Raw genomic sequence first — 23,469 nt, 5'->3', positions numbered from 1 at the left:
AACTGGGGAAAGCAGATCTGGGTTTGGGGGGCTGTGCAAACACTAGCCGTCAGTCTTCCTAAGGAGTCCCTGGCAGGAGCTTGGAGGCTGAGATGATGATGGGCCTGAGGCCCGCAGCCCACCAGTGAGACACACCCCTCCCCCCGCATTCCCCATCGAGGTTCCTGTCACCCTGGCCCTTTAAGAAGGGAGCTAGAACTTGGGCTAGCCAGACCAGTGGTCTCCTAGCAACGGAGGGACAACAAACAGTTTCAGAGTTTGGGCTGGGGTGGGGACCCTCCACAGCAGGGGATGGCGTACATGGAGGCCTATCAGGTAGAGCAGGGTCTAAGGGTGGGTCTCTCTGTCCTTTCTCTCCAGCCTCCCTACCCCTGCCTTTCTCTGCCCTTCTGTTAGCATTCCCACTTCCTCTGTTCCAAATGATCTTCATTTCTGGACACAGTTCCTGCTTATTAAGACTTTCTTAGTGGATCTTGAAATTTTCTGTGGGAAAAAAATATTCTGCAAATGATGATACTTTGTTGGATCTCATCAACTTCTAACCTTTCCAGTTTTCTTTCTTTCTTATGCCCAAATTGCTTTTGCTAAGACCTCTAGAAAAAAATGGTAAAAAAGGCATTGGTGAAGGGTGCCTGACTGGCTTACTCTGTAGAGCCTGGGACTCTTGATCTTTCGGGGTTGTGAGTTCAAAGGGTGTGGAGATTACTTAAAAAATAAAATCTTTTTTGTTTGTTTGTTTTATTTTTTATTTTTTTTTTTTAAAGATTTTATTTATTTATTTGACAGACAGAGATCACAAGTAGGCGGAGAGGCAGGAAGATAGAGAGGGGGAAGCGGGCTCCTCGCCCAGCAGAGAGCCCAATGCGGGGCTCGATCCCAGGACCCTGGAATCACGACCTGAGCTGAAGGCAGAGGCTTTAACCCACTGAGCCACCCAGGTCCCCCAATAATAACTAAAATCTTACCAACAACAGCAGGAACAACAACAAAAGACATTGGTGAATATCCCTGGCTTGCTCTGAAATTAATGTGGTATTCCTAGTGTTTCCCATTAAGTTCCATGTGGTGTTTTGACTACTTTATTGAGTTCCTTAAATAAATTTGCATAGAGTTGTCCTAGGTGTGAGTTTGGTAAAGAACATAGAATGATATTTTGCTCTTTGAATCAATTTTAATGTGCATGATATAATGGAATCTATCCCATATATGGTTTTTTAAATTTTTTTTATTTTTTTAATTGACATATAATGTATTATTAGCCCCAGGGGTACAGGTCTATGAATCGCCAGGTTTACACACTTCACAACAATCACCATAGCACATACCTTCCCCAATGTCCATAACCCAACCACCCTCTCCCTACCACCACCACCAACAACCCTCACCCCCCCACCCCCACAACCCTCAGTTTGTTTTGTGAGATTAAGAGTCTCTTATAGTTTGTCTCCCTGGATCCCATCTTGTTTCATTTATTCCTTTCCTATCTCCCAAACCCCCTACATTGCCTCTCAACTTCCTCATATCAGGGAGACCACCATATATGGATTGTTTTTTTGTTGTTGTTTGCCAAGGCTTTATTTAATGTTACTTCCATCATCTCTTTTTTGTCCATTCTTTAAGCTTTCTTCCCCCCTCCCCTTGTATTATATTTTTGGCTGTATTTTGCTATAAGTTCAATCTTCTTTATTAACTAATGTCCCCAGTTTCTGCCAGTTACTTGGAAAAAATATTACTTATTGAATGTGAGAGTTACACGCCCTTCCTCCTTTCTCTACACTTTAGAATGCATTTGGAGGTTCCCGTCCTAATCTGTTGTGATAAAAAACGGTTTGTTTTTTACATTCTGTAACTCTTCTTTCAAGAATTATGATATTCGTATACCATTTTCTTGCTGTGGTTATTTCACTTAACTAAATGTTTAAGCAAATTAAATGTTCATCATGAAGCATTCTCTCTCATGACATCCCAGTTTGTAAGTCATTTATTTATTCATCCCTTGGTTGTCTGCATTATGTCTTTTTTAAAAAATATTTTATTTATTTATTTGACAGAGAAAGAGGGATCACAAGTAGGCAGAGCAGCAGGCAGAGAGAATGGGGAAAGCAGGCTCCCTGCCGAGCAGAGAGCCTGAAGTGGGGCTCCATCCCAGGACCCTGAGATCATGACCTGAGCTGAAGGCAGAGGCTTAACCCACTGAGCCATCCAGGAGCCCCCTGCATTATGTCTTGTAGTCGCTTCCCAGGAAGGGTAATGAATGTCAAGGCAAAGCTTAGAAACATCATTTAGTTATGGACATTGGGGAGGGTATGTGAATTGGTGAGTGCCGTGAAGTGTGTAAGCCTGACGATTCACAGACCTGTACCCCTGGGGCAAATAAAACATTATATGTTAATAAAAATAATTAATAAATAAATTAAAAAAGGAAAAAAAAAGAAACATCCTTTAGTGAGTTGTGTAACTAACTCACAAGAACACCAAGGACAGGCATTAGATTCTTATGGGTGAACAAAGACAAAAAAAAAAAAAAAAGAAAGAAAAGAAAAGAAAACCAAAAAAAAAGGACTTACATAAGGAAAAGGCAAGGAAGAAGGCAAGGGGGGACAAGGTGCTAGTCTACAAAGGGTGAATTTTGTTTTTCTAATTAGGGTTATTTAGCTCACAGCTATCAAAGAGATTGGTCAGGCCATCTATTCTGGAATAGATTGACTAGGTCATTAGAGAAAACAATTTCAGTTATTTGTGGATTTTCCAGAAGTCTTGAGACTTAAGCTATGCAGGACACAGACAGGGTGTCTATAAACAGTGTCTGCCAATGTTCTGACATCTCCACCATAGATAGGCCAGGACCACTCCATTTCCCTCAGTGGAATTTCTGTGAGAAAGACTTACAAAGTCATTGCAAGTTTGGAAACATCTTCCAGCTGCCATCGCGGCTTATAGATTTTTGTGCTCTTAACATTTCCCCTTTAAACATCCACAGATAGTGTTCCATTTTCCTGTGGCATGTGAGTTGCTAGGGAAATCTGCAGCCATTTGATTTTCCCCTTTGTATTCCACCTAAATCTTATATTTGGCTTTTTTTAATGCCCAGAGAAAAGAATCTTGCCATGATCTGTATCAGACATTTGTCTGTCTATCTATAAAATGGCAAGCCACTTTATAGCTTCATGTTTTCCTTTGTTTTAACAAAATATGGTTGCATTTTAATTTTTTAAATTAATGGTTGCATTTAATTTTTTGTTTTCCACAAATATTGATATGTTCTATTCATTTTCATTCCATTCAATGTACTTTTAAATTTCCCCAGGATTTCCTCTTTGACCTAGCATGTTTTTAATTTCCTTTTTGGCCCAGCATGTTTTTTTAGTTTCCAAATGGTTGGAGATTGTCCTGCTATCTTTCTGGTACTTATTTCTAGTTTGAGTTCATTGTGGTCAGAAAACAGATAATGTATAACTTAAATTCTTTTAAATTTGTTGAAGTTTGTTTTGTGGTCTAGGAAATTGTCTATCTTTGACTATGTTCCATGGGTACTTAAAATGAAGGTGTATTCTGCTGTTGTTGGGTAGAGTATTCTACACATATTGATTAGGTCCTGTTTTATTTATTTTATTTTATTTCATTCATTTGTTTTTTAAATAGACTCTATACCCAGGGGCGCCTGGGTGGCTCAGTGGGTTGAGCCGCTGCCTTCGGCTCAGGTCATGGTCTCAGGGTCCTGGGATCGGGTCCCGCATCGGACTCTTGCTCAGTGGCGAGCCTGCTTCCCTCTCTCTCTCTGCCTGCCTCTCTGTCTACTTGTGATCTCTCTTTGTCAAATAAATAAATAAAATCTTTAAAAAAAAATAGACTCTATACCCAACGTGGGACTTGAACCCACAACCCTGAGTCACATGTTCTATCACTTGAGCAAGCCAGGTGCCACACATGTTGATTAGATCCTGTTGATTAATGGTATTGTTGAATTAATCTATATTTTTGCAGCTTTTCTGTCTAGGTATTCTATCAGTTGTTGAAAGAGAGATGTCAAAATCTCTAATTATAATTGTGGGCCTTGTCATTTCTCCTTTCAGTTCTATGAGTTTTTGCTTTACATATTTTGCAGTTCTTTTCTTTTGCACTTACACATTAGGATTGCCATGTCTTGTAAATTGATGCTTTTGTCATTATATGATGTCCGTCTCTCTCTCAACTAATTTCTTTGCTCTGAATTCTACTTTATCTGAAACTAATATAGCCACACCTGCTTTCCTTCGATTACTGTTTGCATGACAGATCTTTTCCCATCCTTTTACTTTCAACCCACCTATATTTTTTCTATTTGAAGTAAGCTTCTTGCAGATAGCATATATCTATAGTTCTAAATTGACTTTGACAATCTGTCTTTTCAATTGGTGTATTTAGAACATTTATATTTAGTGTAATTAGTAATATTTTAGAGTCTAAGTCTGCTATTTTACTATGCTTTCTGTGTGTGTGTGTATGTGTGTGTGTGTATGCGTGTGTTTGTGTGTGTTTAGGGGGTGGGGGGTAGAGGAAAATGAGGAGAAAGAATCTTAAGCAGGTTCCATGCCCAGTTGGAGCCCAATGTGGGGCTCAGTCTCACAACCCTGAGATTATGACCTGAGCCAAAAATCAAGATTGGATATTTAACTGACTGAGCCACCCAGGCATCCCGCTTTCTTTGTTTTTCATTTCTGTTTTCTTTTTCCTGCCTTTCTGTGGGTTACTTGAACATTTTTTAGAATTCCATTTTGATTTACCCATAGTATTTTTTAGATGTCTCTTTATATAGCTTTTTTAAATGGTTGCTTTAGGTATCACAGTCTTCTGGTGTTCTCAGTTTACCAACTAGAGTAAAGTATAGAAATCTTACCTCCCTTTATGTCCTTTTAACCTTTTCCACTTATAATAAACTATAATAAATTACAATAAATTGTCTTAAATATTTGCACTAGATAGTTATAATTTTTGTTTAGCCATCAAGCACAATTTAGAAGATTTAAGAAGAGAAACCAAGTCTATTGTATTACTTATATTTACACTTACTGTGTTCTTTTCTCCATCTTAATGTTCTAAGATTCTTTCTTTTATCGTTTCTTTTCTATTTAGAGAACTTCTTTTAGTTGTTCTTTTAGACTAGGTCTCCTGGCAAAAAATTCTCTTACTCTTCCTTTATCTGAGATTGTCTTAATTTCTTCCTCAAATTTGATTGCTATGTTTTCTTGGTAAATTGACCCTTCATGAATTTCCAAGTGGATTTTTTCCCAAATTTCAGAAATTTTCAGCAATTGTTTTGACCACTTTTTCCACCCCACCCTCTTTCTCCTCCCTGGGACTCTGATAAAATGAATGTAAAATTGTTTTGTTAACATCTCACAGATCCCTAGTCTCTGTTCATTTTTGTTTTCAGTCTTTTTTTTTTTTTTTAAGATTTTTTTATTTATTTATTACAGCAAGAGATAGAGAGGGAACATAAACATGGGAGAGCTGGAGAGGAAGAAGCAGGCTCCCTGCCAAGCAGGGAGCCTGATATGGGGCTCAATCCCAGGTCTTTTTGCTCTCTGTTGTTCAGATTGGGTCATTTCTATTGTTTTATCTTTGAGTTCATAGGTTCTTTCTTTTTCCACTTCCATTCTACACTGAGTTTTTTATTTTCATTATTGTATTTTTCAATTCTAAAATTTCCTTTTGGTGCTTCGTTACATGTTCTGTGCCTTAGCTGAGACTTCTTTTTTCATTTGTTCAAGTGCATTTACAATTGCTTGTTAAATCATTTCTTTCTTTTTAATTTTTTTTAAGGATTTTATTTATTTATTTATTTACTTATTTATTTTTGAGAGAGAGAAAGAGAGCACAAGTGGGGAGTGAGGAGGGGCAGAGAGAGAGGGAGAAGCAGACTCCCCTCTGAGCAGGGAGCCTGATATGGAAGTCAGTCCCAGCACCCTGGGATCATGACCTAAGCCAAAGGCAGATGCTTAACTGACTGAGCTACCCAGGTGCCCCTGTTGAAGTACTTCTGTCTTGGCTACTTTAAAATCTTTGTCAGATAATGTAACATTTCTGGCATCTTAGTATTTGTATCGATTGCCTTTTTCCCATGGAGTCTGAGGTCTTCCCAGTATTTGGTATCATGAGTTATTTCTGACTGAATTCTGGACATCTTGGGTGTTATGTTGTATTATGAGATTCTGGATCTTAGTGATATCTCTGTTTTAGCTGTCTCTTTCTGACACCATTCTATCAGGGGCACGGGGGGCATCTTTTTACTGCCAGATGGGTTCTAAAATCCAGGCTTCCCACCCATCTGCCATTGACACCCAAGGTAGAGGCTTCTCATTACTGCTGGGTGGGGATGGAAGTTAAGTTCTCTAGTGGTGTCTACTGACACTGTAGGCAGGGGCCAGGGCTCATTACTGCCTGGAGAGCATGAAAGTCCCAATTCCCTACTGGACCTTCTCTGACATTGTCTTGGTACAAAGGTTGTGGCGCTTTATTACAAGCTGCTGAAGCTGGCAATCTAGACTCCTATTATGTTTTGCTGTTTTGAGTGAGAACAATGTTTGGCTGTGGTAGAACAATTATTGTCCTAAAGTTTTCTTTCTGGCTAGCCTGCCCCTTTGGCTGAGTGAAAAAATGCTTTTGTTAGGTTTTTGTTTTGTTTGTCTGTTTCTTTTGATGTTTCTGGATTGCTGGCTTCAAGGTCAAAGTCTGGGAATTTGAAGCATAAAGAAAACCCAGGAAATACACCATTTTGTTTTTCCTTGAATCCTGAGATCCCTAGCTGGTCTGCCTTCTTCTCTCTGCCTTTCAGTCTCCTTATGTTTGTTTTATATATAATGTCCAGGGTTTTTAGTTATATTTAGTAGGAGGAATAGGGGAAAGTGTGTTTACTCTATATTCCAGAAGTCCTCACTTTTTTATGCATATAAAATTGATGACCTTGTGGGCTATAAAGCAAAACATTTCTCTGTGTTGTACTTAAACAACTCTTGTTGATCTTAAAATATTGTAAATCTAGCTCTCTTTAATATTATAATACTGTTTACCAACTTAGTCAAATACTCTTAACTGATGTGATGTGGGCCTGAGCAAATGGTCAAGAAAGAATTTTTGAGATGTTTTTGGTGCAAAAAGGTGTTTTTATTAAAGCACCAGCACACGACCTGTGGGCAGGAAGAGCTATACTGGGATTATGAGGAGCTGTTGATTATATACTTAAAAAAAAAAGATTTTATTTATTTATTTGACAGAGAGCAAGAGCACAAGCAGGGGGAGGAGCAGGCAGAGGGACAGGGAGAAGCAGGCTCCCCATTGAGCAGGGAGCCTGATACCAGGCTTGATCTTAGGACCCTAGGATCATGACCTAAGTTGAAGGCAGCTGCTTTACTGACTGAACCACCCAGGTGCCCTGATTATACTTCTAAGTTAAGGGTGAGAAGTAAAGACAGAAGAAGTTTCGGAAAGGATTTTCATATGCTAAAGAAGACTTCTAGAATCCTGGAGCCCTAAGCTACAGTCAAGCCTCTAGCAGAGCATTAACATTAAGACAGTTATGAGCTCCTGGAGGAATGTCTTACTCTGCCTGTCTCAAGTATTTGTCGACGGGCTGCGAGTTGCATGGAAATTTAAATTTATCTACATTTCTTTGGCCTTTTTCTCCACATCATGACATCTACCCATTTTAAAATTGTAAGTCTGAGATCCATTTCACTTTTTAAATTGGAATCACCACGTCATGTGTTTGATTCTCCAATATGCCGAACTATGTATACCCACATTACAAGGGCTTTCGAGAACAGCCATAAACTGGATATTCTTTTTTTTTTTTTTTAAGATTTTATTTATTTATTTGAGAGAGAGAGAGTGAGAGAGAGCGCAAGAAGGTAGTAGGTCAGAGGGAGAAGGAGACTCCCCATGGAGCTGGGAGCCGGATGTGGGACTTGATCCTGGGACTCAGGGATCACGACCTGGGCCGAAGGCAGTGGCTTAACCAACTGAGTCACCCAGGTGCCCATAGACTGGGTATTCTTAAACTTCACCTTGAACACAAAGAGCACACTACTGCAGCAGGGAACTCTGGGTCCATCTCTCCATATAGGACTGTTTGGGACGCCGAGTCCCCTGCCTTCATAATCTTTCATAATCTTCCAATCACACCTCCTGTTATGGGAAACATTCTATAGCATATACGAGCATGCTTCTTCAACTGATGGATTCACTGGACTTATTTCATTCCTGACTTCTGCATCTGGCTCCAGGCCACCAAGATGAGTCTGATGACATTCTCAACATGGAGAATCTTAATCCCGTGGTGTTTGGGAGCATGGGTGTGGCAGTCAGGCTAGAACTAGATTTGAGTGGGTTCCAACTCTGCGCTTAGTAGTTGTGTGTCCTTGGCTAAACCTGAGTTTCCTCCTGTACAATAGGCTCCCAATCTCCATCTGAAAGAGCTGCTCTGAGGACTTACGGCAAGCTTTCTGTAAATAGTCATCTTCTTTCCCACCAGCGTTTACTTGGCGGTGCTGCCGTGTTGCCTTTAGTTTCGCTGCTTCTGCGATGAACGTGATTGCCTCTTTTACATCTTTCCAAGGCTCTGACAGTTCTCTTTCATCTCAATCTGTTGGTTTATCCACCGTGGCATGGAAATCAGTCTTTCTTTGATTTCCTTGGGAATGGGAAGCAATTATTAACTGAAATTGTATTCTCTTTTCTCAAGAGAATCATCCATTATCCTCTTACTGCCTATGCTCTGCTCTGCTCTTTTTCCTGCTATGTGCTCATCCTTTTTTTTTTTTTTTTTTCTGTAGAAATTCCGTCTATCCTTTGGCTTTTTGTTCTGTTCACTCCCCTCTGAGTAATAGGGCTCATTTTATCCTCACCTGATACTGTCCCAAAATAGTGTGGGTAGAAGCACTCTGACTCCCTTCCACATTTCTGGAAGCATCCCTTCAGGAGGTCCACCCACGGTGGAAGCACGCGTGCTGACACCTTTTTTTTGTTTCTCGCTTCTGAGCCACCTGAAGAGGGTGTGGTAGAAGCGGTTGGGGGGCAGCCTTCCTCTAGGAGCTTTGTTTTCCCGTCTCTGAATATGTTGAACATCTGTACTGCGGACCAGCTCTAAAGAGGTGGGGGCATGGCTTGTTTCCGGGGTTTTTGATTTGTCCCTTTGTTTTGGGGAGAGATAGCCACTTTGTTGAGAAAGTTGGGCCTTTGTTTTCTGAGTCCCCAGGCATATTCCTCCCAGGTAAGGTCTGGTCCCTAGCTGTGGCTAAAGGGCTTGCCTCCCAGCCTCACGCCGCCCAGTCCAGGGAGCCTGGTCAGAGAAACAGTGCCATCGTGTGGCCACTCCGCGTTCTCTCCGGGCCTGCTCCGGCTTCATTCAAGCCCCTGTGGAGTGTGGGTGCGCCTGGTGGGGTCAGAAACCCCAAGGGAGTCTCTCATTCTTCCTGCGGGCCTCCCATCCTCTGCCCTCTCAGGGACTGCAAGCCCCTCCAGGCTAGGCGCAAGGATCTGTCAGGTCTTCAGAAGCTCCTCACGACCATACCCAGAAAGGAGACTCATGACTTGGCTCCCTTGAATTCTCTCTGCACTGTGTTTTGTCTTTATTCTAGGCCCTTTTTATTCTCCCAACTATCTAGAAACATCATTAAAAAAAAGATTTTATTTGTTTACTTGACAGAGAGAGAGAGATCGCAAGTAGGCAGAGAGGCAGGCAGAGAGAGAGAAGGGAAGCAGGCTCTTCGCAGAGAGCCCAATGTGGGGCTCAATCCCAGGACCCTGAGATCATGACTCCAGCCGAAGGCAGAGGCTTAACCCACTAAGCTGACCCAGGCACGCCTAGAAACATTGTTTTTGTAAATGTGATATAATACCGTCATCTTCTTAAGAAATACTCTGAGAAAGCAAAATGCATCTTAATTTTTCTCCATTTTTCTGTTCCAGGCCTCTCCTCCCAGCCCACATTTGAACTATGCTGTCCCCATAACCTTGCCCATATCTGACTGCAGGGCATGTTCAGACGGTCCCATCTCTGTAGGAAACCTGGGTCTTTGGTGTTTTTAGCTCAGGGCCTTGCTTTGCTCTGAGCTTCTGGATTCAGGATGATCATGGGCTTACATTTCAGCACCTCTCAGGACACAGGAGGATTTCAGCTCTGGTCTTCTAGATGATAATAGCCAGGAGGAGCTGTCTGATGGCGAGAATTTCAAGCCCCCGTTAAGGTGGGTGCTGGATTTAGATGTGGATGTAGAAGGGTACTATAATTTGATGGCCGTCAAGTCACCATGCTAGTGCCTACTTCGCCCAGTTACCCACAAGGCTGGTATACCTTGTCAGGGACCCCTTGGCGTCCAGCTGGACTTCTGTGAAGATTCCCTCAATGAGGGCTAAAGAAGGGGAGAGATGGGCAAGAGGTGGTGAAATATTTGGTGCCCAGAAACTAACTTCCTCCTTATTCCTCTGTTAGGTGCCTCGGAAGGGGAGCATTGAACCGGGAAATCTGGTACTTCACGATCTTGCACGTAGGAGGCACTCAAAAGTGTTTGCTGAACTTAATACTAGGAGACAGTGTGCTCTCATCGGGGGAAAAAAAAAATCCCGAACACGCTCCTCTGCCATTTCTGAGATGCCTCCCCCGGGCCGCGCGGTGGCGCTGTGGCCCCGCAGAGGCCGGGTGATGGCGGGCGCGCCAGGGCGCGCGGGCTTCCGGGGACCCTCAGAGCGGCGTCGGTGACTCGCGGGGCAGGGGCGGTGAGTGGGGCGTGCGGGCCTGGGGGTGGGTCGCGAGCTCCGAGCCCACTAGGCCTCCCGCTCGGGGACTGGGGAGGGCCGGCCGCGCCCGCCGAACAGGCCCCAGAGGCGCCGCGCGGTTTCCCTGGCCCGGCCCCGGGAGGGCTCGCCGTAGGGGTGCGCGTTCCCGCAGGGCCAGGAGTCGCTGCCCTGGCCCCGCTGCCGACTTGCCCAGGGACCCTGGGCACTTCCTTCCCCCCGCCTCGGAGCCTGGCTGCTTTTTTGTCAGAAGAGAGACCTTGGCCGCGGTGCTTCTAAGACCCGTCGGCACCGCCGCTCCGGGGTGTGGGTGGGCCCGGGGTCTCTGCTCTGATCCCGCCGGGTCCTGCCCCGTAGGCTCTCCCACCTGTCACCCTGGCCCTTCTCTGCTTGGACGGCGTCTTCCTCTCCTCCGCCGAGAATGACTTTGTGCACCGCATCCAGGAGGAGCTGGACCGCTTTCTGCTGCAGAAGCAGCTGTCAAAGTAAGCTGGGGCGGGGAGCGGCGGGGGCGGGGGCGGCTGCCTGTTTGGGAAGGGTGGGCTCACGGGGAGCCGCCTGTGCCCCCTTCCCAAGTAGCTCGTTCCTCCCTGCGTCTGGTCTTGGCCTTTGGGTTTAATAACCTCCTCGCTAGCCTCTCCCAGCCACATCTTTCCTGTGTAATTCTGAGCATCACCCAGAGACCGAAGGGTGTCAGCACAAGAACGGAGTGGTACAAGTAACTCCCTGTGATAACCTCTTTGCAGCTGGCCAGGGACACAGAGGGGCAGAGGGGCCTGGTGTCAAGCCTCCTGTGGGCTGGGCATGGACCTGGTGGGGGTCAGGCCCTCGGCCCCGGGTCAGCACTCATCCCCATCTCTTCCCAGGGTGCTGCTTTTCCCCCCACTCTCCAGTCGCCTGCGGTACCTGATCCACAGGACAGCAGAGAATTTTGATCTTCTGAGCAGCTTCTCTGTTGGGGAGGGCTGGAGGAGAAGGACAGTCATCTGTCACTTGGATATCAGGTGTGTATCTTAGTGCCGTGGGGGGCCCTCGGCAGCTCCCTGTGGGTTGGTGGATAAGCTGGTCAGGAACCAGGGCCTGCAGCCTCCAGGCTGCTGCTTCTGTCCGCACCCCAGCCACTTCAGGTCAGTGCCCGCCTTCTGTTTCAGCAGCGGGGCAGGTGCACATTGTTTGTGGGATTCATTCAGCAAATTCAGCTATATGCTTGGGCCGAAAGAGAGAAGAATAGAGCCGTTGAAGCAGTGAGAGCATCTGCTCTGAGAGGCCGTGGAGTGTGAGAAGCACACTCGAGCCTCACGCATTTCTATTATGTGTGCATCTCACAGGATCTTATTATAACCACTGTGATCCTAGTGTTTAAAGTTATGTATTTTTTTTTTTTATTAGAGAGAGGAGGGGTAGTGAGAGAGGGAGAGAGACCCTTAAGCAGTTTCCGTGCTCAGCACAGAGCCTGATGTCAGGCTTGATCCCACAACCCTGAGATCATGACCCTGAGATCACTGAGCAGAAGTCAGGAGTTGGACAGCCACCTAGATGCCCCCAACATTATATATTATTCTAATAACCAAGTTCCTAAATGCAAGTACTTACTTTTATCTAGTGTATTCCTGAAGATTCCGGTATCTCCAGCATAGTTTATGACACCAGAGGGAGAGCTGGTGTTTCTTCTTCAAACGTGGCATTCAGCTTCCTCTCCAGTGCCTTCCTGTGGTATTTCCAGGAGTCATTGTGGCGTTGGTTTTGCCCTAACGCTGACTCGAGAGCCTCACGCCTGAATGGCAGGTAGCACCAGTAAACCGTTGTCCTAAACACTGCTCTGATCACACTTCCTGTTTCTGCTCCAGGTTACCCAGTTCAGATGGACTCTCTGGCCCCAGCCACCCTCCTGCCTCCCAGCTTAGCAAGTACCGAGGTCCCCGGCCCACCTCAAACCAAGGAGCACCTGTGGGTCCTAGAGGGGCGCGGGCCGGCCGGTGGCATCGTGGACGCAAACCAGACCAGGCTTTGTATGTGCCCCGAGTGCTGCGCAGGCAAGAAAAAGGGGTACCACCCTCTACCCTAGGGCTCAAGGGAGACCCTCCAGCTGGCGGACTCCCAGAAGAACCTGGAAATGTTGGTGCTGGGGACCTCAGCTCTGAGCAGGACCTCCCTGTGTTGATGACTCAGGCACCTGAGGACCCAGAGGGCCCAGAACAACACTGTGACAATGAGCAGCTACTGGACCCACTTGGCGTTGAGTCCCCAAGGCCCGAGAGCCACTCAGGAATGGGAGATGGGTTGGAGATAGCCACACGGCTGGGGTCCAGTGTGCGACTGGACTTGGAAGAGGGGAATGGGAGTGAGGTGGAGAAGAGCCTGGCTGCAGAGGAAGAGGAGGAAGAGGAAGAGGCGGAAGAGGAGGGGCTGGGCAGCTGCTCCTGGGATGATTGCAGTGAGCTGCTACAGGAGGTGATGAGGCTCTTAAGCCCAGAAAAGGGAGGGCGGAAGTGAGGTGGGTGTGGTCATGGGCGGACGGTGACCAGGGGTCCTGGCGAGGAGGGGCTGGGTGTTGGGTGATAGGGGTCCCTTAGGAGACGTAGGGGTGGAGCGCTAGGACTTCCCCGAAGGAGTCTGGGACTGACACAGTTGGGGGGATGGGGTTCAGGATATGGGGTCAAGGGTGTGGATTTGGGTTCCCGTGCAGTCCCGTGCAACCACGGGCAAGTCATTTTGTTTATATATTATTTTATATATATTATATATTACCCGCCTGGTCTGAGAGGTGGATAATAATATTTTGCCTCATGAGGTAACAGGATATGAGGAGTTGCTTTGTAAGGAACTGCAGGCCTTGGTCATGAGAATGGTTCTTCAGCCTGAGGCTTTGTGTTACAAATCTTGTTTCCTTGGAACTGCGTGTCTGCCCCTGAGACTGGCTGTTCGTTGGGAGGGTGGGCATCTTTTACTACTGTGTTATGCATGAAGGCTAGAGACCAGGGAGACTTGCTTAAGATCGCATTGTTAATAAGGGGAGGAAGGATCCTGGATTTGCCCAGTTCTGTCTCTTACTATGTATCTTTGGGGAGAATTACTTTTTTTTTTAAAGATTTTTTTTTTTTAATTTATATATTTGATAGACAGCAAGAGAGGAGATACAAACAGGGAGAGTGGGCGAGGGAGAAGCAGGGTTCCCCTACCCCCACCAGGGAGCTCGATGCAGGACTCCATCCCAGGACCCCAGGATCCTGACCTGAGCCAAAGGCAGATGCTTAACGACTGAGCCACCCAGGGCACTCCTGGGCAGAATTCCTTAACTCTTTGATTTATAGTGCTCTTGTCTGTAAAGAGGGGATACTATGAAACATAATGCACGTAAATGCCAGTTCCCCAATGGGGACTCCATAAAAGTGAGGTACCTTCCTGAAAACTCCTGCCTCCCCACCTTCTAGCCTATTCTGCCATCATGCTGCCTTTCCCAGACTCCTGCCAGGTGTGGCTCCCGTGGGAAGCCGCTTGCAGTGGTCTGTTCCCTGCTGAGTGAGTCCTGCTTCTGCCTGCAGGACTTGGTGTGTGGTTTTGAAAGCACATGTGTAGAGCCCTGCATGTCAGAGCTCCCCTTGCTGAAGGGTGCGATCTCTCCCAGATAACAGACAACCTGACGGAGAAGGACATTCAGGTAGAGAAGATCCATGTGGACACGTCCTCCTTCGTGGAGGAACTGCCCAAAGAGAAGGATTTTGCCCATGTGGTGGAGATCTACGACTTTGAGCCGACACTCAAGACTGAGGATCTGCTGGCCGCGTTTTCTGAGTTCCAGTGAGTGCTCACAAGACTTCAGGGAAGCAGGGGAGGTGGGCGCTGGGACGTCACTGTGTTGTTGGGGACCCTTGCTGCCCCTCCCCTAAGGTCTAGCTGTCTGGAAAGAAGGGCAGAAAGTGAATGTGGTTGCTCTGGGCTCTGTACCCCTGCTGGCCATGACAGTACAGAAGGGGAGAGCTGGTTTTTTAGTGGGGGGCATATTCAGCGGCTCTAGATCTGGTCCTGCTGGCATCCATCCTGCCCCCCGCACACCTGCTGGGAGCCGGGTTCCCTGTCAGGGTGCAAGACGCAGGCAGCCCACTGCCTCCTCTTGCTCCACATCCCGGCCACCCCATCAGTCAGTCTACAGACTGAGGGCCATTTCTGTGCCAGAACTGTTTCTGGGGTGAGCTGGTTCTGAAAGGCCTGGGGCAGAGTCAGGGTGGAGATGGGCGCCAAGGGGGTGTACTGCAAGCATAGATTTCTGTTGCCTCAAATTTCTTGATCTAACTCCAGTCTTTCCTCCTTTTTCCTACTTTCCTCTTTCCCCCTTCTTTCCTTCCTCCTTCCCTCCCTCCTTCCTCTTCTCCTTCCCTCCCACTTTCTTTTTTTAATGTTCATTTTCCTTTTTCACTCTCCTTTCTCTTTTTCTGCTTAGTCTTTTATTTTTTTTTCAAAGATTTTATTTTTAAGTAATCTCTACGATCCAACATGGGGCTTGAACCCACAGCCCTGAGATCAAGAGTCACATGCTCCACCGACAGCCAGCCAGATGCTCTTCCAGCTTAGTTTTTTAAAAATCCCTTTTTTGGGGCTCCTGAGTGGCAAAGTCGGTTAAATGCCTGACTCTTGGTTTCAGCGCAGGTCATGATCTCAGGGCGTTGGGATTGAGCCCCGTGTTAGGTTCTGCACTTAACAGTGGGGTGTGCTTGGGACTCTTTTTCCGTCTCCTCTGCCCCTCCTCCTTGCCCTTTCTCTGAAATAAAATGAAAATCTTTGAAAAAAAAATGAATAAAGATGCCTTTTTTCATGGCCCCCTTTTATGACTGCTTCCCAGACGGCCCTCCCTTGCCTCCCTGAGCCTGAGCCTGAGGAATGCCAAAGGGGCTGCTTGGTAGGGCAGGAGGGGCTCATCTGCTCTCGCTTCCTAAAGGTGTGGCCAAATGGGGGCCTCCTCTGACTCCTTCAGCCAGTGTGGGCAGTGCCCACAGAGAAACGGGCCTCAAACTGCTTTTGGCCTCTCATCAGCCTCAGACTCAGTGTGGCTTTTTTGGGCAGTAGGAAGAAAGCTGACCAGGAGCAGTAACATGGGCATGCTTATTTTAGGTTCTGCCCCCTGTCCCCAGCACGTAAACCCTTTTGTCTCCCATGCCCTTGGCCTCGCCTTGGTGGTGCCTGCCTTCTTCACCCTTGGCGCTGTGCTCTTCGAGCTCCTTGAGTCCTGTCTTCCTCAGCTCTGGGAATCTGGGACCCACCGATCCACAGGGCTGATACTTGTCCTTCTGAGGCTAACTGTGTGGCCTTCAAGAAAGTTGGCTGCAAAGCGTTGTCTCCTCACAGGGGACATAGGAACTTGTCTTGGGCTCGTAGTGTTGGAGGATTGGAGGTGGGAGGGGACTCCTGCAGAAAGGGTTTCGCCCCTTGCTTTTGTCCTTACTCTGTCTCCTCTTCCCTGGCACAGAGAGAAGGGGCCCAAGATTCACTGGGTAGATGATACGCACGCATTCGGTGTCTTTCCCTGCCTGGCCTCAGGTAATGCAGCTTCGTGATGTGCTTGGCCCTTTCTCTGGCTGCCATCTTCAAGGGAAGGATCACCTCACCTGTGTCGGGTGCAGGCTCACCTGGGCAAGTGGCCCCGCAGCCCGCACCCAGCCCTCCCCGTCTGGGAGTTCAGACGCAGTGGAGGGGGTGCTGGGCCGGGCAGCTCGTGGTGATGCCTTCAGGTCAGAGGTTTCAGAGTCCTGTGATGTTTACTGAGCCTGTGTCACAGGCTGAGCTCTGGCTGCTTCCGCATGGGAAATGAAATCGTAGGAACATGCTCTTTTTATAAGTGAAAAGCCTTTAAATACTGGGGATTTCATATGGTTCAAGCAGATGTGTTTTTCCTCAGCTTTCATTGCAGCCTCAAGAAATAGGTCAGGTTACTTCTATTTTACAGATGGGGAGACCGAGGTTCCCAGAATGTCAGTGGTCTGTCCCATGTTAGAAGGCCTCCCAGTGTCGAACCTGGGGACGTCAGCCTGCCCCTGGCTGTGACCGCAGTGCTCCTTCCCCCGCTCGGCCACACTCCCAAGTCACCCCTGCCACACACGGCTCACTTTGGGTGTATTTATCGAGACCCCTGACCCCCTTGGCTGGGGTTTTCATAACCATGAGCTTCTGAACAGCAACAGAGCTGGGAGAGGCCATAGTTGACTTGGACCGAGTTCTCAGGAGAGCTGGGGGTGTTGGGGGTGCAGGAGGACTGGGCCGTGATGGCTGCTGCAGCACCAGGGAAGGAGCCCACTGAGGGCAGGCAGGGAGGGTGGCCACGGGGTGCCGTGGAAAGAGAGTGCTGGATGCGGCGTGGCCGTGGCCGCCTCCTGAGCTCTGCCAAGCTGTGTGTGAGGAGCAAGTCCCATCTTGGCCTTGGCTTACACAGCTTACATAGCTCTCTTGTGCTGTGTGTGACATGCCATAGCCCAGGTACCCTGTGGCTCCAGCATAGCTCTGGGCAGTGAGGGCGTGCACTGGGAGGGTCTTGAGTGGGGAAGGGGGAGGGTTTATTCGAAGCTCCTGAGCTTTAGAAGCCCTTCTTCTAAAGAGCTTCTAAAGGTGGGAGGTGAGAAGGTGGGAGGTGGGGGCCGGGAGCCGGCCTTCCCTGATGTCAGCAATTGCAGCCTCGCTGGTGTGGCTCCAGACTGGCCCAGGGGAGAGCTTGGAGGCTGGGCTCTGCACCAGGTACCCATCTGAGAGCACAGGTGGCCTCTGCGGGCCTGTGGAGCTCTGGGGGGATGAGGTGAACAGATGGCGGCCGTCTCTTGCCCGTTCGGAGTGGTGTCAGGGCAGCCCAGTCCCCGAGCTTCAAGGAGGGTGCACAGAGAGGCTCCGTCAGTTTGGGGTGGTACATGTGCTCCCTGGCCCTGATGGGGCCTCACCAGGAGGAACAGGGATGGCTCCAGATCTGTTTTCTTTCCATAGCCGCTGAAGCCCTGACCAAGGATTTTTCTGTGCTCAAGATCCGGCCCCTCACTCAGGGAACCAAGCAGTCAAAGCTGAAAGCCTTGCAGAGGCCAAGTAAGGAAGCTGGTTGTGTCCTGATGGGAAAGGCGCGTGAGCATACGAGTGGTTGGGCAGGGTGGGGCCTTCCCTTGGATTCATTCCTGTTATTGAGCTCTCTGCCTTAGGACCTCTGGGCTACAGTGGCCAAAGGGATGCTCTCCCACACCCCGGGGCTCAGAGGTGCCTAGGGAAAAAGGGTCCCATTACGGAGAGCTCTTTGCCAGCTGCTCTGTTCTGGGCTTGCCCTTCTAGGTGTTGCTCAGGGAAAAGCTTGGTCTTTTCTATTGGGCCCTGGAAACCATTTTTACAGTGGGGTAAGAAGAGCTTGGATTTTGGGGTCAGCCCTGTGTGTGATCCTGCTTCTGGCACCCCTTGAAGTTGACCTTGAGCAAGTCACCTAATGTCTGTGAGCTGATTCCTTTCTCTCTAGAGTAAGCAGATTGTACTGGGTGGACTGGAGGAGTGAATAGAACAGCCTGACAGAGGACACCTGGGTGGCTCAATGGGTTAAGCCTCTGCCTTCAGCTCAGGTCATGGTCTCAGGGTCCTGGGATGGAGCCCCGCATTGGGCTCCCTGCTCAGTGGGGAGCCTGCTTTCCCCCTCTCTCTGCCTGCCTCTCTGCCTACTGGTGATCTCTCTCTGTGAAATAAGTAAATAAAATATTAAAAAAAAAAAAAAAAGAACAGCCTGACACACCTGCCTGAGGCAGTGAGGGTACACAGAAGGTGCCAGATAAATGATCACTCCTCGTTTTTCCTCTTGTCCTTCCCAAATGCATGATGGAGGATATTGGAGGCTAGTTTTCTGTGGCTGCAAAGTGGCTGGCAAGACTGGCCCGGAAGAGGTCTCCTGAGGCCACCTGATGCTCTTATGTCCCGTGTAACCTTTGCCCCAGACGTGGGGACAGTAAATATCCTGTCAGTCCAAGAGCTCCAGGTGTCCCATCTTGACTTGACTTCCCTTCCCGGTGGCCCAATCAGGGAAGAGGCAGAGGTGGCAGGAATAGGCTAGGACCCCACGGGCATCTGGCCATGCTGTGGGGACAGCTGGGCCTTAGAGGTTGGCTCAGATGGCCTCTTGGCTGCTGTGTCACTGGGAAGAGTGGTGGCCATAGCCTTGAACTCAGGTTCCTCATGCCATGGGGCTTTCCTTTTAGAGCTCCTACGTCTGGCGAAGGCGAGACCACAGACAAATACAACGGTGGCCAGGAGGCTGGTGGCCCGGGCACTGGGGCTCCAACACAGGAAGAAAGAGTGGCCTGCCGTTGAGTCTCCTACCTCCCTGAGGCCCTGAGAGGCCCAGCAAGCCTGGATTGGCGCCCGCAGGACTGGGCTGGTGCCCCAACACCACAAGCCTTTACAGACACCAGAATAGCCCTCTGCAGTTTGTTAGGGTGTCCCTGTGGGGTGGGGTGGGCTTTCGTTTGGTCTAGTTCCAAAGTTGAGAAAAAAATAAAAGTTGAACATTGCTTCAAAATGAAATGGCCTGCCAGGGAACACTAGGGGGTGCTGTTTCTCTCCCGTTTTAGACCTGGGGCTGCTGAAGAAATGGGTCCTTTAGGTAGGCTGGGAGGATCCCAGCAGGGCCTCAAAAGCATTTTTGCCCCGTGTTTACCCAGTTTTGGGGGCGTTGGTGGGGGGGAGACCTGCCCAGTCTCCCAACACTTCCAGCATCCTAACCTGCTGCCCTGGGCTGCAGGACACTAGCCCTTGGACCTGGTCCTAGTGTCACCTGCTGTGTGGATCACAGAAGGGCTTGCCGCACTTCTGTAGCCATGAACAAAGACAAGAGGCAGCACCTGAAATGGTCGCTGAATTTGACTCCCTCCCAGGACAAGGGCATCTTTGGGGACAAGGTCTCAGGTCACTCCTGTTTCTGGTTTGGGTGGATGGGTGCCAAGGCAGCCCTACTTGGTGCTCTCGGGTCACGGTGGACCCTTCTGATTTGCTGGGAAGAGCCCGCCCCCTGTTGGTGCTGATGCTGGTGGGCGTGGTCCACATCCCCATCACCTGAGGGGGCAGGGCTGGCCTCCCCACCCCCACCCCCAGAGCCCCCCGCCTGGGCACCGGCCTTGTGGACACCTCCTAAGATGGTTTAAATCTGGATGTCCCATCCCATCCTCACAGCTGCCGTGCCCCAACAAACTCACTAAAATCATGAGTTCAGGAAAGGTCAGGACTTGGCATTTTTGTGACTTTTGTGATCTTTAACCTCTGCTGTCAGAAGGCTGGAGCCAGTCTGTGTGGTGGGCGCTTACGGCAGTCCCAGGGACCCATCTTTAGCGTGAACCTGAGAGCACGTGCAAGGCTCCCGCCCTGCTGACCATCTGTGGGAGCTCTGCTGCTCAGAGGTGGGGGCAGGGGCCCAAATGAGACACAGATACGTATCATAAACCTTTTATTCAAAGTTTCAAGTATGTGTAAGTGTCTGTGATGACACATGGCGCTCGGTGGGTGTCCTCACCACCCAGGACCCTGGTTATAGCACCGTTAAATCAGTTACCCACAGAATTGGACCAACAGAAAGGCAAGTCACTTACACAGGTGGGCTGGTTTTCCTTTTGAGCTATACTTTCAGAGGCCCAGATGCCCAATAGTATATGCTGCAAAATTAGTTTGTGTTTCAAAGTCTGTGAAAGTATAATAATGTTATCTCGTAAAAGGATTTAAGAGTGGAGGGGAGAGAAGCACCAACTCTGAGCTCATTAGAAAACACATGGCAGCATTATTTGTATATGTGAATATCGTAGAGTAGAGGCAGCCTGTTTAATGGGAAGAGAGGTCTAGGTACTGAGGTTGGCCGGAAATGACCCAAGAGAGGGGGAGAAATGGAATTCAGCCTGACTGCCTGTGGTTGACCGCTCACACCAGCAGCGTGGCGAAATTATCTGTCATGAGTTGAGTGGGGTGGCGTCATACTTGGGGTGGGACAAGCTGCTGCTAACTTGTGCTCCTGGGGTCCCAGCCGAGCTGACTCTTGGTGCCCACAACCCTGTCGTCAGGCCCCACCCCAGAGGTCATCCCAGGCTCCAGAGGTCAGTAAGCAGCCCCCAGCGGGTGACAAGCACACCCCATCTCCCCCCCCCCCCCAGCCTCGGATGTGGCCGCAGGGGGTCGGGACAGGGCAGGGGCTGGGCTGCACGAGGCGGGAGGAGCGTGGCTATCAGTCAGACTGCAGTTCTTGGGAAGATGCGTGGCGGCCTGAAGACAGGAGGTGCCCCGGCGCTTTACCGTGTGGAGAGCTGGTTATTTATGAGTCCACTGAAGTGTTCAAACTTTTTTTCCGTCTCTTCACTGAAGGAACCACCTGAAGGATGGGCATTGGGGAGACAGAGTTTGGCAAACCAGCCTCCTCCCACACCGCAGCTGTCGGCCTCAGGGGCTTGGAGCCACTGCCCTCCACCAGGTGGCCGTGCTGGGGGCCTCTGTGTGACAGTCCCAGGGCAGCCACCAGGTGTGGGTCATCCCAGGGCCAGGCACAGGTCAGGTGCTCTGTCAAAGCTGAGCAAAGGCACGGTCAACCCTAGCGAGTTTAGTTTTTGCCATCAAGGGAGTGGGGGTCCATCGCTCTTCCTGCAGGAGAGGAAGCTCTGCTTCCCCTTTTATCCCCCAGTGTGTGGAGTGCAAGGAAAAGTTGCTTTATTAGTGACCCGAAGCCACAGTGGTTCACTAAGCTTCTAGCTCTCGGCAGAGGAAGACGATACACAGAACCCACAAAATGCTGACGCCTACATGTTTGAGGTCACATGAGGAACGAGGAGATGGCCTCCGCTCCAGCCCGGTTCGGTGCCGCCCTCCTCCTCGGCCAGAGCTGGCTGCGAAAACCCAGCCTCTGTCCAGGCCTCATGTGTCTACAGCTTCCTTCCTCTGCGTGGAAGCAGGAGGCTGGCTCCATTCCCCACGCTCGTTACCCAGATTGGGAAGCTGCTCAGATTCCTCGACAAAGCAGGGCAGTTCTTGGCTCCATCTCCCGGAGGCTGGGCTGCAGGGGGGACCCTGAGTCCCCTGGGGTGAGGGGCTCCCCGCCGAGCCCCCGGGGGCCTTACCTATGTGGCAGTTGTACATCCAGATGCGGTGGCCGTCGTAGCGGGTCCTGCACTTCATGATGTTGTTGCTATAGTCAGACTCGGCGACCTCGTAGTTGGGGTTGATGACGACCTGGGAGCAGGGCAGAGCAGAGCAAGCTGCTGAGACCCGCCCTGGCCACTCCCAGCGCCCACCACAGGCCCGGAGCCCACCCACACCAGCACTGCCTCCAGAGCCAGGGCGACCTCATGGGAAGGAGCATGGTCGGTGCTGGGGGCAGGATGGGCCCAGGGGGTGGGGGGCGAGGTCCAGAGTAGTGAGGGTATGCGCCCCTGGCTGCCTGCCTCTGTGCCATTCACACACATACCCCGTCCCACAGAGAGGCCTTCATAAAGGGGTTACCCTGTCCTGGGGGCCCTGGGAGGCCTGAGGATAGTAGAGGCAGGAACTGGGGCCAAGGGAAACCAAAGAAGAGGCTGCTGATAGGACCCAGGAGGAAGCTGGGGAGCAGGACACGCTGATATGGGGTGCAGACGAGCACCAGGCTGTGTGCTCCTGGAGGTGTGCCTTCACACAAGCCCCTGCCTCTGAGCCCTTGCCCGCAGGCCCCTCTGCCTGGAAGGCCACTTCCTCTCCACTCCCCACCCCCAGCCCACCCCGGCTGGCTCTCTCCCGGCCTTGGCAGCATTACTGCTGTCTGCACGCAGGGCCAGCGGGTAATGGAGCAGGTCAGTGAATCCCAGGCCAGGGGAAGCTCCGTGTCTGTCCTAAGGGAAACAATTCTTTTCCTTGAATCAGAGGCACTAACATGCTCCTGTTGAGTTAATTAGCTAATTGTAAAGTTCAGGCGTCAGGAACGCAGACATGATCTGGGTTTGCCAGGCTGTGAAATGGGCGTGCTAGTGGAGCCCTTCCTTGGAGGGCTCCATGCGTTCATGGGGCTCAAGCACAGCCAGGCCAGGCCCGGCATCAGGCTTCCAACGAGCCATCGTTACTAAATAGATGGCATTGGTCAGGACATGGGATGCTACCCCTTCCCCCAGCAGAGCGATAGCAGACCCCACACGGAAGCCCCCATGCACCGTGTACGTGCACAGAGACATGGATAGTCAGTTTTTAGAATAAAGAGCACTTTGGCTGGGCCTCTCCAAGTCTGCGGTTTGGGGTTTGTGGGTGGAAAAGTGTTTGGCCGTCTGATTTCCAGCCTTTGAAACTGCCCAGGAAGACTCCCAAAGCCGCTCTGTGGTCACTTCTCTGCAGGTGTTGCTTCTTCCCAGGGCCGTCTGCAGGGTGGGGACCCTGGGCCAGGCTCTGGGCTGGCAGAGTGCCCCCTCGGGCAAGTTTTCAAGGCAGGATGACACATTTCTGGTCACCCACTTTGCCACCCGGTGGGGCCAGCCTGAAAGCAAGCCGGATGTCTGTACAGGAATGTGACAGGACGCCAGGGAGCCCCTGCGGGCTGGAGCACACCTGCGCCCCAGACAGGGGGAGGCTGGAGGGGGGGCAGCCCCACTCCCACGCCGGCCAGGGCCCTGGCTGGAGCAGGCTGGAGCAGGCCACTGTGTCTGCAGGGAGGCAGGAGAACCGTCCCCCCTGCAGACCCTTGCCCGAGGCCAGTTTTTCTGGGAGACC

The 23,469-nt window shown here is 49.8% G+C and overlaps 2 protein-coding genes across 4 annotated transcripts in view; one reads left to right on the top strand and one right to left on the bottom strand.

Moving 5' to 3' along the window:
• Nucleotides 1-291: 291 nt before the first annotated feature.
• On the top strand, nt 292-19,286 carry R3HCC1 (R3H domain and coiled-coil containing 1). The gene is given in 9 exon segments (XM_045997433.1): nt 292-315; nt 10,564-10,752; nt 11,128-11,255; nt 11,637-11,774; nt 12,618-13,221; nt 14,396-14,568; nt 16,232-16,302; nt 17,731-17,826; nt 18,969-19,286. Coding segments are annotated over 9 exon segments (1,560 nt in total). The 3' UTR covers nt 19,106-19,286.
• Nucleotides 19,287-20,196: 910 nt separating this feature from the next.
• LOXL2 (lysyl oxidase like 2) overlaps nt 20,197-23,469 on the bottom strand; it is an 88,366-nt gene continuing 85,093 nt past the window's right edge. For all 3 annotated transcript variants that reach the window (XM_045998134.1, XM_045998135.1, XM_045998136.1), the window contains exons 13-14: nt 21,858-21,969; nt 20,197-21,118 (exon numbers count right to left, since the gene is read on the bottom strand). In XM_045998134.1, coding sequence (XP_045854090.1) covers nt 21,039-21,118; nt 21,858-21,969 — 192 coding nt within the window. In that variant the 3' untranslated portion in view covers nt 20,197-21,038. The remainder of the gene's footprint in view (nt 21,119-21,857; nt 21,970-23,469) is intronic.

This window comes from Meles meles, chromosome 2, assembly GCF_922984935.1.
Source record: "Meles meles chromosome 2, mMelMel3.1 paternal haplotype, whole genome shotgun sequence".
Classification (NCBI taxonomy): Eukaryota; Metazoa; Chordata; class Mammalia; order Carnivora; family Mustelidae; genus Meles; species Meles meles.
This window is presented reverse-complemented; position numbering and strand designations above follow the sequence as displayed.